The 16,269-nt window shown below is 35.0% G+C and overlaps 1 protein-coding gene across 1 annotated transcript; it reads right to left on the reverse strand.

Annotated features, from left to right (window-relative positions):
• Window positions 1-14,067: 14,067 nt before the first annotated feature.
• Window positions 14,068-15,924, reverse strand: LOC132223539 (endogenous retrovirus group K member 113 Env polyprotein-like). Its single transcript, XM_059678665.1, has one exon. The coding sequence runs from the start codon at window positions 15,922-15,924 to the stop codon at window positions 14,068-14,070; it is 1,857 nt and encodes a 618-aa protein (XP_059534648.1).
• Between the last annotated feature and the right edge of the window lie 345 nt (window positions 15,925-16,269).

The raw sequence follows: 16,269 nt of genomic DNA on the forward strand, positions 1-16,269 counted from the left end.
TTTGTGTAGAAAGACTGTCAGTGAGGACTATACTCTTTATGTTTACAATTGAGGCCGAATTTCACTGGCGTTTTTTGTGGGAATTAGTAAAAATCTGACGATTCCAGTATATCCTTGTGAGAAAACTCTCTAATTGTGGTATATCTCTTAAATACGCAATTTTAGTTTCCAGAAATGTTTAAAAACTTGTAAGAAACACTTGAAATGAAAGGAAATAGATTATTACTACATTTCCTGCCATTTTCAATCACGGAGATTACCAGTGGAAAGCTGGGATATGACCAGAAACCTGATCATATTGACAACTCCGGCTACTTTAGGGCGGGTTTTCACTTGAAATTGCTTTCAAATATTGGGAATTCATGTCTATACAGCTCAAAATTTGTGTAGAAAGACTGTAAGTGAGGACTATACTCTTTATGTTTACAATTGAGGCCGTATTTCTCTGGAGTTTTTTTGTGGGAATTAGTAAAAATCTGACGATTCCAGTACATACTTGTGATAAAACTCTCTAGTTGTGGTAAAACTCTAAAAATATGCAATTATAGTCTCCAGAAACGATTAAAAACTTGCAAAAAACAACTGAAATAAAAGTAAATCGATGCTTACTACATTTCTTGCCGTTTTCAATCACAGATTATACCAGTGGAAAGCTGGGAAATGACCTGAAAATTTATAATATTTACAACTCCGACTACTTTACGGAGCGTTTTCACTTGATTTGCTTTCAAATATTTGAATTCATGTTTATATAGCTCAAAATTTGTGTAGAAAGACTGCACGTGAGGACTATACTGTTTATGTTTACAATTGAGGCCAAATTTCTCTGGCGTTTTTTGTGGGAATTAGTAAAAATCTGACGATTCCAGTACATAGTTGTGATAAAACTCTCTAATTGTGGTAAAACTCTAAATATATGCAATTATAGTTTCCAGAAATGATTAAAAACTTGCAAAAAACAACTGAAATAAAAGTAAATCAATGCTTACTACATTTCCTGCCGTTTTCAATCACTTATTATACCAGTCGAAAGCTGGGAAATGACCAGAAAATTGATAATATTTACAACTCCGGCTACTTTACGGAGCGTTTTCACTTGAATTTGCTTTCAAATATTTGAATTCATGTTTATATAGCTAAAAATTTGTGTAGAAAGACTGCTCTTGAGGAATATTCTGTTTATGTTTACAATTGAGGCCTAATTTCTCTGGCTTTTTTTCTGGAAATCAGTTAAAATCCTGACGATTCCAGTACATCCTTGTGAGAAAACTCTCTAATTGTGGTAAAACTCTTAATATACGCAATTATAGTTTCCAGAAATGACTAAAAACGTGTAAGAAACACTTGAAATAAAAGGAAATAGATTCTTACTTCATTTCCTGCGTTGTCAAGACGGAAATTACCAGAGCAAAGCTGGGAAATGACGAGAAAACTGATAATATTTACATTTGCGGCTACTGCAGGGAGCGTTTTCACATGAAGTTGCTTTCAAATATTAGGAATTCATGTTTATACAGCTGACAATTAGTGTAGAAAGACTGTAAGTGAGGACTACACTGTTTATGTTTACAATTGAGGCCTAATTTCTCTGGCTTTTTTTTTTGGAATCAGTTAAAATCCTGACGATTCCAGTGCATACTTGTGGGAAAACTCTCTAATTGTGGTAAAACTCTTAATATACGCAATGATAGTTTCTAGAAATGATTAAAAACGTGTAAGAAACACTTGAAAAAAAAGGAAATAGATTCTTTCTACATTTCCTGCCGTTTTCAATCACGGAGATTACCAGTGGAAAGCTGGGACATGACCAGAAAACTGATGATATTGACAACTCCGGCTACGTTAGGGCGGGTTTTCACTTGAAATTTCTTTCAAATATTGGGAATTCATGTCTATACAGCTCAAAATTTGTGTAGAAAGACTGTAAGTGAGGACTATACTCTTTATGTTTACAATTGAGGCCGAATTTCACTGGCGTTTTTTGTGGGAATTAGTAAAAATCTGACGATTCCAGTACATCCTTGTGAGAAAACTCTCTAATTGTGGTAAAACTCTTAATATACGCAATTATAGTTTCCAGAAATGACTAAAAACGTGTAAGAAACACTTGAAATGAAAGGAAATAGATTATTACTACATTTCCTGCCAATTTCAATCACGGAGATTACCAGTGGAAAGCTGGGACATGACCAGATACCTGATCATATTGACAACTCCGGCTACTTTACGGAGCGTTTTCACTTGAATTTGCTTTCAAATATTTGAATTCATGTTTATATAGCTCAAAATTTGTGTAGAAAGACTGCACGTGAGGACTATACTGTTTATGTTTACAATTGAGGCCGAATTTCTCTGGCGTTTTTTGTGGGAATTAGTAAAAATCTGACGATTCCAGTACATAGTTGTGATAAAACTCTCTAATTGTGGTAAAACTCTAAAAATATGCAATTATAGTTTCCAGAAATGATTAAAAACTTGCAAAAAACAACTGAAATAAAAGTAAATCGATGCTTACTACATTTCCTGCCGTTTTCAATCACTTATTATACCAGTCGAAAGCTGGGAAATGACCAGAAAATTGATAATATTTACAACTCCGGCTACTTTACGGAGCGTTTTCAGTTGAATTTGCTTTCAAATATTTGAATTCATGTTTATATAGCTAAAAATTTGTGTAGAAAGACTGCTCTTGAGGAATATTCTGTTTATGTTTACAATTGAGGCCTAATTTCTCTGGCTTTTTTTGTGGGAATCAGGTAAAATCCTGACGATTCCAGTACATCCTGTGAGAAAACTCTCTAATTGTGGTAAAACTCTTAATATACGCAATTATAGTTTCCAGAAATGACTAAAAACGTGTAAGAAACACTTGACATAAAAGTAAATAGATTCTTACTACATTTCCTGCCGTTTTCAATCACGGAGATTACCAGTGGAAAGCTGGGACTTGACCAGAAAACTCATGATATTGACAACTCCGGCTACTTTAGGGCGGGTTTTCACTTGAAATTTCTTTCAAATATTAGGAATTCATGTCTATACAGCTCAAAATTTGTGTAGAAAGACTGTAAGTGAGGACTATACTCTTTATGTTTACAATTGAGGCCGAATTTCTCTGGAGTTTTTTGTGGGAATTAGTAAAAATCTGACGATTCCAGTATATTCTTGTGATAAAACCCTCTAATTGTGGTAAAACTCTAAAAATACGCTATTATAGTTTCCAGAAATGATTAAAAATTTGCAAAAAACACCTGAAATAAAAGTAAATAGATTCTTACTTCATTTCCTGCGTTGTCAATGACGGAGATTACCGGTGGAAAGCTGGGACTTGACCAGAAAACTGATAATATTTACATTAGCGGCTACCGCAGGGAGCGTTTTCACATGAATTTGCTTTCAAATATTAGGAATTCATGTTTATACAGCTGAAAATTAGTGTAGAAAGACTGTAAGTGAGGACTATACTGTTTATGTTTACAATTGAGGCCGAATTTCTCTGGCGTTTTTTGTGGGAATTAGTAAAAATCTGACGATTCCAGTACATACTTGTGATAAAACTCTCCAATTGTGGTAAAACTCTAAAAATACGCAATTATATTTTCCAGAAATGATTAAAAACTTTCCAAAAACACCTGAAATAAAAGTAAATAGATGTTTAATACATTACCTGCCGTTTTCAATCACGGATAATACCAGTGGAAAGCTGCGAAATGACCTGAAAATTGATAATATTTACAACTCCGGCTACTTAACGGAGCGTTTTCACTTGAATTTGCTTTCAAATATTTGAATTCATGTTCATATAGCAAAAAATTGGTGTAGATACACTGAACGTGAGGACTATTCTTTTTATGTTTACAATTGAGGCCGAATTTCTCTGGCGTTTTTTTGTGGGAATTAGTAAAAATCTGACGATTCCAATACATTCTTGTGATAAAACCCTCTAATTGTGGTAAAACTCTAAAAATATGCAATTATAGTTTCCAGAAATGATTAAAAACTTGCAAAAAACAACTGAAATAAAAGTAAATCGATGCTTACTACATTTCTTGCCGTTTTCAATCACAGATTATATCAGTGGAAAGCTGGGAAATGACCTGAAAATTTATAATATTTACAACTCCGGCTACTTTACGGAGCGTTTTCACTTGAATTTGCTTTCAAATATTTGAATTCATGTTTATATAGCTCAAAATTTGTGTAGAAAGACTGCACGTGAGGACTATACTGTTTATGTTTACAATTGAGGCCGAATTTCTCTGGCGTTTTTTGTGGGAATTAGTAAAAATCTGACGATTCCAGTACATAGTTGTGATAAAACTCTCTAATTGTGGTAAAACTCTAAAAATATGCAATTATAGTTTCCAGAAATGATTAAAAACTTGCAAAAAACAACTGAAATAAAAGTAAATCGATGCTTACTACATTTCCTGCCGTTTTCAATCACTTATTATACCAGTCGAAAGCTGGGAAATGACCAGAAAATTGATAATATTTACAACTCCGGCTACTTTACGGAGCGTTTTCACTTGAATTTGTTTTCAAATATTTGAATTCATGTTTATATAGCTAAAAATTTGTGTAGAAAGACTGCTCTTGAGGAATATTCTGTTTATGTTTACAATTGAGGCCTAATTTCTCTGGCTTTTTTTGTGGGAATCAGTTAAAATCCTGACGATTCCAGTACATCCTTGTGAGAAAACTCTCTAATTGTGGTAAAACTCTTAATATACGCAATTATACTTTCCAGAAATGACTAAAAACGTGTAAGAAACACTTGACATAAAAGTAAATAGATTCTTACTACATTTCCTGCCGTTTTCAATCACGGAGATTACCAGTGGAAAGCTGGGACTTGACCAGAAAACTCATGATATTGACAACTCCGGCTACTTTAGGGCGGGTTTTCACTTGAAATTTCTTGCAAATATTAGGAATACATGTTTATACAGCTGACACTTAGTGTAGAAAGACTGTAAGTGAGGACTATACTGTTTATGTTTACAATTGAGGCCTAATTTCTCTGGCTTTTTTTTTTGGAATCAGTTAAAATCCTGACGATTCCAGTGCATACTTGTGGGAAAACTCTCTAATTGTGGTAAAACTCTTAATATACGCAATGATAGTTTCTAGAAATGATTAAAAACTTGTAAGAAACACTTGAAATAAAAGGAAATAGATTCTTTCTACATTTCCTGCCGTTTTCAATCACGGAGATTACCAGTGGAAATCTGGGACATGACCAGAAAACTGATGATATTGACAACTCCGGCTACTTTAGGGCGGGTTTTCACTTGAAATTTCTTTCAAATATTAGGAATTCATGTCTATACAGCTCAAAATTTGTTTAGAAAGACTGTAAGTGAGGACTATACTCTTTATGTTTACAATTGAGGCCGAATTTCTCTGGAGTTTTTTGTGGGAATTAGTAAAAATCTGACGATTCCAGTACATCCTTGTGAAAAACTCTCTAATTGTGGTATAACTCTAAAAGTACGCAATGATAGTTTCGAGAAATGATTAAAAACGTGTAAGAAACACTTGAAATGAAAGTAAATAGATTCTTACTTCATTTCCTGCGTTGTCAAGACGGAAAGTACCAGTGCAAAGCTGGGAAATGATGAGAAAACTGATAATATTTACATTTGCGGCTACTGCAGGGAGCGTTTTCACATGAAGTTGCTTTCAAATATTAGGAATTCATGTTTATACAGCTGACAATTAGTGTAGAAAGACTGTAAGTGAGGACTATACTGTTTATGTTTACAATTGAGGCCTAATTTCTCTGGCTTTTTTTTTTGGAATCAGTTAAAATCCTGACGATTCCAGTGCATACTTGTGGGAAAACTCTCTAATTGTGGTAAAACTCTTAATATACGCAATGATAGTTTCTAGAAATGATTAAAAACTTGTAAGAAACACTTGAAATAAAAGGAAATAGATTCTTTCTACATTTCCTGCCGTTTTCAATCACGGAGATTACCAGTGGAAAGCTGTGACATGACCAGAAAACTGATGATATTGACAACTCCGGCTACGTTAGGGCGGGTTTTCACTTGAAATTTCTTTCAAATATTAGGAATTCATATCTATACAGCTCAAAATTTGTGTAGAAAGACTGTAAGTGAGGACTATACTCTTTATGTTTACAATTGAGGCTGAATTTCACTGGCGTTTTTTGTGGGAATTAGTAAAAATCTGACGATTCCAGTACATCCTTGTGAGAAAACTCTCTAATTGTGGTATAACTCTTAAATACGCAATTTTAGTTTCCAGAAATGATTAAAAACTTGTAAGAAACACTTGAAATGAAAGGAAATAGATTATTACTACATTTCCTGCCATTTTCAATCACGGAGATTACCGGTGGAAAGCTGGGACATGACCAGAAACCTGATCATATTGACAACTCCGGCTACTTTAGGGGGGCTTTTCACTTGAAATTGCTTTCAAATATTGGGAATTCATGTCTATACAGCTCTAAATTTGTGTAGAAAGACTGTAAGTGAGGACTATACTCTTTATGTTTACAATTGAGGCCGTATTTCTCTGGAGTTTTTTTGTGGGAATTAGTAAAAATCTGACGATTCCAGTACATTCTTGTGATAAAACCCTCTAATTGTGGTAAAACTCTAAAAATACGCTATTATCATTTCCAGAAATGATTAAAAATTTGCAAAAAACACCTGAAATAAAAGTAAATAGATTCTTACTTCATTTCCTGCGTTGTCAATGATGGAGATTACCAGTGGAAAGCTGGGACTTGACCAGAAAACTGATAATATTTACATTTGTGTCTACCGCAGGGAGCGTTTTCACATGAATTTGCTTTCAAATATTAGGAATTCATGTTTATACAGCTGAAAATTAGTGTAGAAAGACTGCTCTTGAGGAATATTCTGTTTATGTTTACAATAGAGGCCTAATTTCTCTGGCGTTTTTTGTGGGAATTAGTAAAAATCTGACGATTCCAGTACATACTTGTGATAAAACTCTCTAATTGTGGTAAAACTCTAAAAATACGCAATTATAGTTTCCAGAAATGATTAAAAACTTTCAAAAAACACCTGAAATAAAAGTAAATAGATGTTTACTACATTACCTGCCGTTTTCAATCACGGATAATACCAGTGGAAAGCTGCGAAATGACCTGAAAATTGATAATATTTACAACTCCGGCTACTTAACGGAGCGTTTTCACTTGAATTTGCTTTCAAATATTTGAATTCATGTTCATATAGCAAAAAATTGGTGTAGATACACTGAACGTGAGGACTATTCTTTTTATGTTTACAATTGAGGCCGAATTTCTCTGGCGTTTTTTTGTGGGAATTAGTAAAAATCTGACGATTCCAATACATTCTTGTGATAAAACCCTCTAATTGTGGTAAAACTCTAAAAATATGCAATTATAGTTTCCAGAAATGATTAAAAACTTGCAAAAAACAACTGAAATAAAAGTAAATCGATGCTTACTACATTTCTTGCCGTTTTCAATCACAGATTATATCAGTGGAAAGCTGGGAAATGACCTGAAAATTTATAATATTTACAACTCCGGCTACTTTACGGAGCGTTTTCACTTGAATTTGCTTTCAAATATTTGAATTCATGTTTATATAGCTCAAAATTTGTGTAGAAAGACTGCACGTGAGGACTATACTGTTTATGTTTACAATTGAGGCCGAATTTCTCTGGCGTTTTTTGTGGGAATTAGTAAAAATCTGACGATTCCAGTACATAGTTGTGATAAAACTCTCTAATTGTGGTAAAACTCTAAAAATATGCAATTATAGTTTCCAGAAATGATTAAAAACTTGCAAAAAACAACTGAAATAAAAGTAAATCGATGCTTACTACATTTCCTGCCGTTTTCAATCACTTATTATACCAGTCGAAAGCTGGGAAATGACCAGAAAATTGATAATATTTACAACTCCGGCTACTTTACGGAGCGTTTTCACTTGAATTTGTTTTCAAATATTTGAATTCATGTTTATATAGCTAAAAATTTGTGTAGAAAGACTGCTCTTGAGGAATATTCTGTTTATGTTTACAATTGAGGCCTAATTTCTCTGGCTTTTTTTGTGGGAATCAGTTAAAATCCTGACGATTCCAGTACATCCTTGTGAGAAAACTCTCTAATTGTGGTAAAACTCTTAATATACGCAATTATACTTTCCAGAAATGACTAAAAACGTGTAAGAAACACTTGACATAAAAGTAAATAGATTCTTACTACATTTCCTGCCGTTTTCAATCACGGAGATTACCAGTGGAAAGCTGGGACTTGACCAGAAAACTCATGATATTGACAACTCCGGCTACTTTAGGGCGGGTTTTCACTTGAAATTTCTTGCAAATATTAGGAATACATGTTTATACAGCTGACACTTAGTGTAGAAAGACTGTAAGTGAGGACTATACTGTTTATGTTTACAATTGAGGCCTAATTTCTCTGGCTTTTTTTTTTGGAATCAGTTAAAATCCTGACGATTCCAGTGCATACTTGTGGGAAAACTCTCTAATTGTGGTAAAACTCTTAATATACGCAATGATAGTTTCTAGAAATGATTAAAAACTTGTAAGAAACACTTGAAATAAAAGGAAATAGATTCTTTCTACATTTCCTGCCGTTTTCAATCACGGAGATTACCAGTGGAAATCTGGGACATGACCAGAAAACTGATGATATTGACAACTCCGGCTACTTTAGGGCGGGTTTTCACTTGAAATTTCTTTCAAATATTAGGAATTCATGTCTATACAGCTCAAAATTTGTTTAGAAAGACTGTAAGTGAGGACTATACTCTTTATGTTTACAATTGAGGCCGAATTTCTCTGGAGTTTTTTGTGGGAATTAGTAAAAATCTGACGATTCCAGTACATCCTTGTGAAAAACTCTCTAATTGTGGTATAACTCTAAAAGTACGCAATGATAGTTTCGAGAAATGATTAAAAACGTGTAAGAAACACTTGAAATGAAAGTAAATAGATTCTTACTTCATTTCCTGCGTTGTCAAGACGGAAAGTACCAGTGCAAAGCTGGGAAATGATGAGAAAACTGATAATATTTACATTTGCGGCTACTGCAGGGAGCGTTTTCACATGAAGTTGCTTTCAAATATTAGGAATTCATGTTTATACAGCTGACAATTAGTGTAGAAAGACTGTAAGTGAGGACTATACTGTTTATGTTTACAATTGAGGCCTAATTTCTCTGGCTTTTTTTTTTGGAATCAGTTAAAATCCTGACGATTCCAGTGCATACTTGTGGGAAAACTCTCTAATTGTGGTAAAACTCTTAATATACGCAATGATAGTTTCTAGAAATGATTAAAAACTTGTAAGAAACACTTGAAATAAAAGGAAATAGATTCTTTCTACATTTCCTGCCGTTTTCAATCACGGAGATTACCAGTGGAAAGCTGTGACATGACCAGAAAACTGATGATATTGACAACTCCGGCTACGTTAGGGCGGGTTTTCACTTGAAATTTCTTTCAAATATTAGGAATTCATATCTATACAGCTCAAAATTTGTGTAGAAAGACTGTAAGTGAGGACTATACTCTTTATGTTTACAATTGAGGCTGAATTTCACTGGCGTTTTTTGTGGGAATTAGTAAAAATCTGACGATTCCAGTACATCCTTGTGAGAAAACTCTCTAATTGTGGTATAACTCTTAAATACGCAATTTTAGTTTCCAGAAATGATTAAAAACTTGTAAGAAACACTTGAAATGAAAGGAAATAGATTATTACTACATTTCCTGCCATTTTCAATCACGGAGATTACCGGTGGAAAGCTGGGACATGACCAGAAACCTGATCATATTGACAACTCCGGCTACTTTAGGAGGGCTTTTCACTTGAAATTGCTTTCAAATATTGGGAATTCATGTCTATACAGCTCTAAATTTGTGTAGAAAGACTGTAAGTGAGGACTATACTCTTTATGTTTACAATTGAGGCCGTATTTCTCTGGAGTTTTTTTGTGGGAATTAGTAAAAATCTGACGATTCCAGTACATTCTTGTGATAAAACCCTCTAATTGTGGTAAAACTCTAAAAATACGCTATTATCATTTCCAGAAATGATTAAAAATTTGCAAAAAACACCTGAAATAAAAGTAAATAGATTCTTACTTCATTTCCTGCGTTGTCAATGATGGAGATTACCAGTGGAAAGCTGGGACTTGACCAGAAAACTGATAATATTTACATTTGTGTCTACCGCAGGGAGCGTTTTCACATGAATTTGCTTTCAAATATTAGGAATTCATGTTTATACAGCTGAAAATTAGTGTAGAAAGACTGCTCTTGAGGAATATTCTGTTTATGTTTACAATAGAGGCCTAATTTCTCTGGCGTTTTTTGTGGGAATTAGTAAAAATCTGACGATTCCAGTACATACTTGTGATAAAACTCTCTAATTGTGGTAAAACTCTAAAAATACGCAATTATAGTTTCCAGAAATGATTAAAAACTTTCAAAAAACACCTGAAATAAAAGTAAATAGATGTTTACTACATTACCTGCCGTTTTCAATCACGGATAATACCAGTGGAAAGCTGCGAAATGACCTGAAAATTGATAATATTTACAACTCCGGCTACATTACGGAGCGTTTTCACTTGAATTTGCTTTCAAATATTTGAATTCATGTTTATATAGCACAAAATTTGTGTAGATAGACTGAACGTGAGGACTATTCTTTTTATGTTTACAATTGAGTCCGAATTTCTCTGGCGTTTTTTGTGGGAATTAGTAAAAATCTGACTATTCCAATACATTCTTGTGATAAAACCCTCTAATTGTGGTAAAACTCCAAAAATACGCTATTATAGTTTACAGAAATGATTAAAAACTTGTAAGAAACACGTGAAATAAAAGGAAATAGATTCTTTCTACATTTCCTGCCATTTTCAATCATGGAGATTACCAGTGGAAAGCTGGGACATGACCAGAAAACTAATGATATTGACAACTCCGGCTACTTTAGGGCGGGTTTTCACTTGAAATTTCTTTCAAATATTAGGAATTCATGTCTATACAGCTCAAAATTTGTGTAGAAAGACTGTAAGTGAGGACTATACTCTTTATGTTTACAATTGAGGCCGTATTTCTCTGGCGTTTTTTTGTGGGAATTAGTAAAAATCTGACGATTCCAGTACATACTTGTGATAAAACTCTCTAGTTGTGGTAAAACTCTAAAAATATGCAATTATAGTTTCCAGAAACGATTAAAAACTTGCAAAAAACAACTGAAATATACGTAAATCGATGCTTACTACATTTCTTGCTGTTTTCAATCACAGATTATACCAGTGGAAAGCTGGGAAATGACCTGAAAATTTATAATATTTACAACTCCGGCTACGTTACGGAGCGTTTTCACTTGAATTTGCTTTCAAATATTTGAATTCATGTTTATATAGCTCAAAATTTGTGTAGAAAGACTGCACGTGAGGACTATACTGTTTATGTTTACAATTGAGGCCGAATTTCTCTGGCGTTTTTTGTGGGAATTAGTAAAAATCTGACGATTCCAGTACATAGTTGTGATAAAACTCTCTAATTGTGGTAAAACTCTAAAAATATGCAATTATAGTTTCCAGAAATTATTAAAAACTTGCAAAAAACAACTGAAATAAAAGTAAATCGATGCTTACTACATTTCCTGCCGTTTTCAATCACTTATTATACCAGTCGAAAGCTGGGAAATGACCAGAAAATTGATAATATTTACAACTCCGGCTACTTTACGGAGCGTTTTCACTTGAATTTGTTTTCAAATATTTGAATTCATGTTTATATAGCTAAAAATTTGTGTAGAAAGACTGCTCTTGAGGAATATTCTGTTTATGTTTACAATTGAGGCCTAATTTCTCTGGCTTTTTTTGTGGGAATCAGTTAAAATCCTGACGATTCCAGTACATCCTTGTGAGAAAACTCTCTAATTGTGGTAAAACTCTTAATATACGCAATTATAGTTTCCAGAAATGACTAAAAACGTGTAAGAAACACTTGACATAAAAGTAAATAGATTCTTACTACATTTCCTGCCATTTTCAATCACGGAGATTACCAGTGGAAAGCTGGGACTTGACCAGAAAACTCATGATATTGACAACTCCGGCTACTTTAGGGCGGGTTTTCACTTGAAATTTCTTTCAAATATTAGGAATTCATGTCTATACATCTCAAAATTTGTGTAGAAAGACTGTAAGTGAGGACTATACTCTTTATGTTTACAATTGAGGCCGAATTTCACTGGCGTTTTTTGTGGGAATTAGTAAAAATCTGACGATTCCAGTACATCCTTGTGAAAAACTCTCTAATTGTGGTATAACTCTAAAAGTACGCAATGATAGTTTCGAGAAATGATTAAGAACGTGTAAGAAACACTTGAAATGAAAGTAAATAGATTCTTACTTCATTTCCTGCGTTGTCAATACGGAGATTACCAGTGCAAAGCTGGGAAATGTCGAGAAAACTGATAATATTTACATTTGCGGCTACTGCAGGGAGCGTTTTCACATGAAGTTGCTTTCAAATATTAGGAATTCATGTTTATACAGCTGACAATTAGTGTAGAAAGACTGTAAGTGAGGGCTATACTGTTTATGTTTACAATTGAGGCCTAATTTCTCTGGCCTTTTTTGTTGGAATCAGTTAAAATCCTGACGATTCCAGTGCATACTTGTGGGAAAACTCTCTAATTGTGGTAAAACTCTTAATATACGCAATTATAGTTTCCAGAAATGATTAAAAACTTGTAAGAAACACTTGAAATAAAAGGAAATAGATTCTTTCTACATTTCCTGCCGTTTTCAATCACTGAGATTACCAGTGGAAAGCTGGGACATGACCAGAAAACTGATGATATTGACAACTTTGGCTACGTTAGGGCGGGTTTTCACTTGAAATTTCTTTCAAATATTAGGAATTCATGTCTATACAGCTCAAAATTTGTGTAGAAAGACTGTAAGTGAGGACTATACTCTTTATGTTTACAATTGAGGCCGAATTTCTCTGGAGTTTTTTGTGGGAATTAGTAAAAATCTGACGATTCCAGTACATCCTTGTGAAAAACTCTCTAATTGTGGTAAAACTCTTAAATACGCAATTATAGTTTCCAGAAATGACTAAAAACGTGTAAGAAACACTTGACATAAAAGTAAATACATTCTTACTACATTTCCAGCCGTTTTCAATCAGGGAGATTACCAGTGGAAAGCTGGGACATGACCAGAAAACTGATGATATTGACAACGCCGGCTACTTTAGGGCGGGTTTTCACTTGAAATTTCTTTCAAATATTAGGAATTCATGTCTATACAGCTCAAAATTTGTGTAGAAAGACTGTAAGTGAGGACTATACTCTTTATGTTTACAATTGAAGCCGAATTTCTCTGGAGTTTTTTGTGGGAATTAGTAAAAATCTGACGATTCCAGTACATCCTTGTGAAAAACTCTCTAATTGTGGTATAACTCTTAAATACGCCATTATAGTTTCCAGAAATGATTAAAAACTTTCAAAAAACACCCAAAATAAAAGTAAATAGATGCTGTCAGGGCCAGCCTGACAGGGTTGAGCAGGGCTGAGGCAGGGAGGTGGGAATTGAGAAAAGAAAGAAAGACAGGAAAGCGGGGTCGGGAGGACCCCAGTTCTCTTGATGAACTGGAGCGAGTTTATTAGCTATACAATCCTATTTATACACAACACACTGAATCGGAGGTCTGTCAAGAGGAATGTATTCTTTGTTCCTCTTAATCTCTAAGGGAGAGATACAGCAGAAGGACAAGTTCTCAGTACAGCATATCTCAGTAAAATATTTACAGACTTCTTGTCAAGCTATGAAAAGCTGTTCTCATTCTACAAATGTTACTCCCATTCTACTGATAATCACCATCCAAACAAGTCTGGGAAAACTGTGTGGGTAAGGGTCCCAGCCTTGCTAGCCCCTACAGGTGCAAGGACCTTGCCAGCTTACATCTGGCCCCCAACAGATCCCCCTTCTTTGTTTTTTAGGCGAAGTTTATGTAGTTCTATTTGTAGGGATCAGATGCTGGATCCGATGGTTCGGAAGCAGACTGGAAGTAAACAGAGAATAATGAGAGCAAGGATAACAACAGTTAATAGAGACCAAATAAAAGACTGTAATCCATGAAAGGACATAAGGCTTTGAATTTCATTAAAAATATTCTGTGCTACTTCGCTAGGAGGCAATAGAGCAGAACCTGCATCACTAATAGCTTGAATCTCTCCATGTAATCTACTGATATCTAAAGTAAAGTTAGTCTGATCCCAAACTCCTAGCAGGTGGTTGCGAACTCGATCCCAATGCCACATAGTACCATTATATATCTTGGGGGTGACACAAATCCAATCAAACTCAGCATGACACTGAAGGGTAGAACGTACTTTTAAGCTGTGCATTTGATTTCCTATAAGGAGCACAGCTTCTTCTAGTGCATTGAGCCTTTGTTCTATTTTCTTATCTATGAGCTCTTGAGCTCCTAAGGCATCCAAAACATTCTTCGCCAAGCTATCTACAAAATGAGCTGTGTGTATTTCTTGGGTTAAAGCTATGGCCGCAGTAGTGGCAGTAGCAATGAGGGAGACTAGAGCCACGAGGCCAGCAATAAGCATTCCGATGAACCTCTTAGGGCGGCTTAGCAATTCATTTAGTTCCCTTAATACTTGGGAACCTGTATCCCTGTACCAAGGTCCAGAAATATTAACCGGGAGCATGACAAAGGAAGGCTGATGTAATACAACCACTTCATAATCAAAGTTGTATCTAGACACACAGTTAGACAAGTTGCAATGAGTACAAGAAATTGTATACAAGTTGTCCTTAAGTACAATATCTATAATTCCAATAAGGAGACGGTAAGGAGGAGGTACACAAGCAGTAAGACCTGTGATCACTGTAAGGTTATCATGATGCAAAGAAATGCTACCTAAAGCGGCCATAAGCTTAAATATTTCTAATTGTATTCCTCCCCGCTTGGTGGTGAGTATCTCTTCTACCCAGCCTCCAGGGGTCTCTCTAGCCTTAAAACTACTTCTGCTAGATAGCGGGTTGGGATAGGACCAATCAAGTAACTGAAAGGAATTGTTAATGGGAGTATGTACCACAGCCAACTCATGACGGCAATGCCGCCAAGGTGGATACTTCAGAAATAGCCTATATTCATTATACACACATGGAGGCAATTTGGGCGGGACACCCTGAGAGACAGTATGGGTGATGTCAGGCAAGCCATATATAGTAAGGAACCATTCTCGTCCGATCCACCCCTCATACTCTTCAGGATCTCCACCTCTGCTAATGCCATGGGTATATCTTGGTGAAGGTTCTACAGTAAGACAGTTATTCCAATATTTAATGGCTGTAAAACATATGGGGACCCTGGTTGACCTTCCTTCATATCTATAATCTCCTACCCATTGAGGGGTAAGAAAATCTGCACTTGATTGGCCCATGATATCTGTATCATTAACAAAAACAGGAATGCTGGGGTCATCCCAAGTAACGGCCCTGAGAAAGGGTGGATCTGGAATGTATGCCCAGTATGGAGTCTGAGCATCACAGACCTGAACAGCCAAAATTGACAGCATGGCTAGAAACAAAGTCTTAGCAGTTCGTTGTGCTCCTTGGCAAGGGACCATGGCCTCGGCCTTCATTGTCAACTTCTTCAGCTGTTCCCAAGTTGGTGGAGATGTCCTCCGAGTCATCCGTGATCTCCTTGGCGGCGGCGGCGGCACGGGCGCTAGTGGACCGACTCGTAGCCTCTTGAATGGTGGAGTGAGTTCTTGTTCCACTTTGTTCTTTATCTCTGGATTGTTTTTTCTCTTGTCTTCATGGCTGGAGCATTCCTGATAATTCTCTTCTGTTGCAGGAATCCACATGGTTTTGGAGTTGTTTTCTGAAAATACACAAATGTATTCTCGACCAAATGTTAATAAAGGAATCATATCTATAATTTAGACTTGGGATTCTTTTAATTTTTGTCCAAACGATTTTCCTTTGGCTTATTTTGACACCACGTATGTTTTTCATGGGTGTCTTGCTATTAGCATTATAAATGAAAAAATTAATTTTCAAGTAAAAATATTAAAGCAATTAAGGCATTTACTTAACAGGTTATTATTCCACTATCCCCCCTTTTTTATTTTTTAATATTAGGAGGTTTTAGGAAATTTTTTAGTGTAGTCTTGATAACTTTTAATTTTTTGTATAAAAATTTGACTGCT

Source organism: Myotis daubentonii, chromosome X (assembly GCF_963259705.1).
Source record: "Myotis daubentonii chromosome X, mMyoDau2.1, whole genome shotgun sequence".
NCBI lineage: Eukaryota > Metazoa > Chordata > Mammalia > Chiroptera > Vespertilionidae > Myotis > Myotis daubentonii.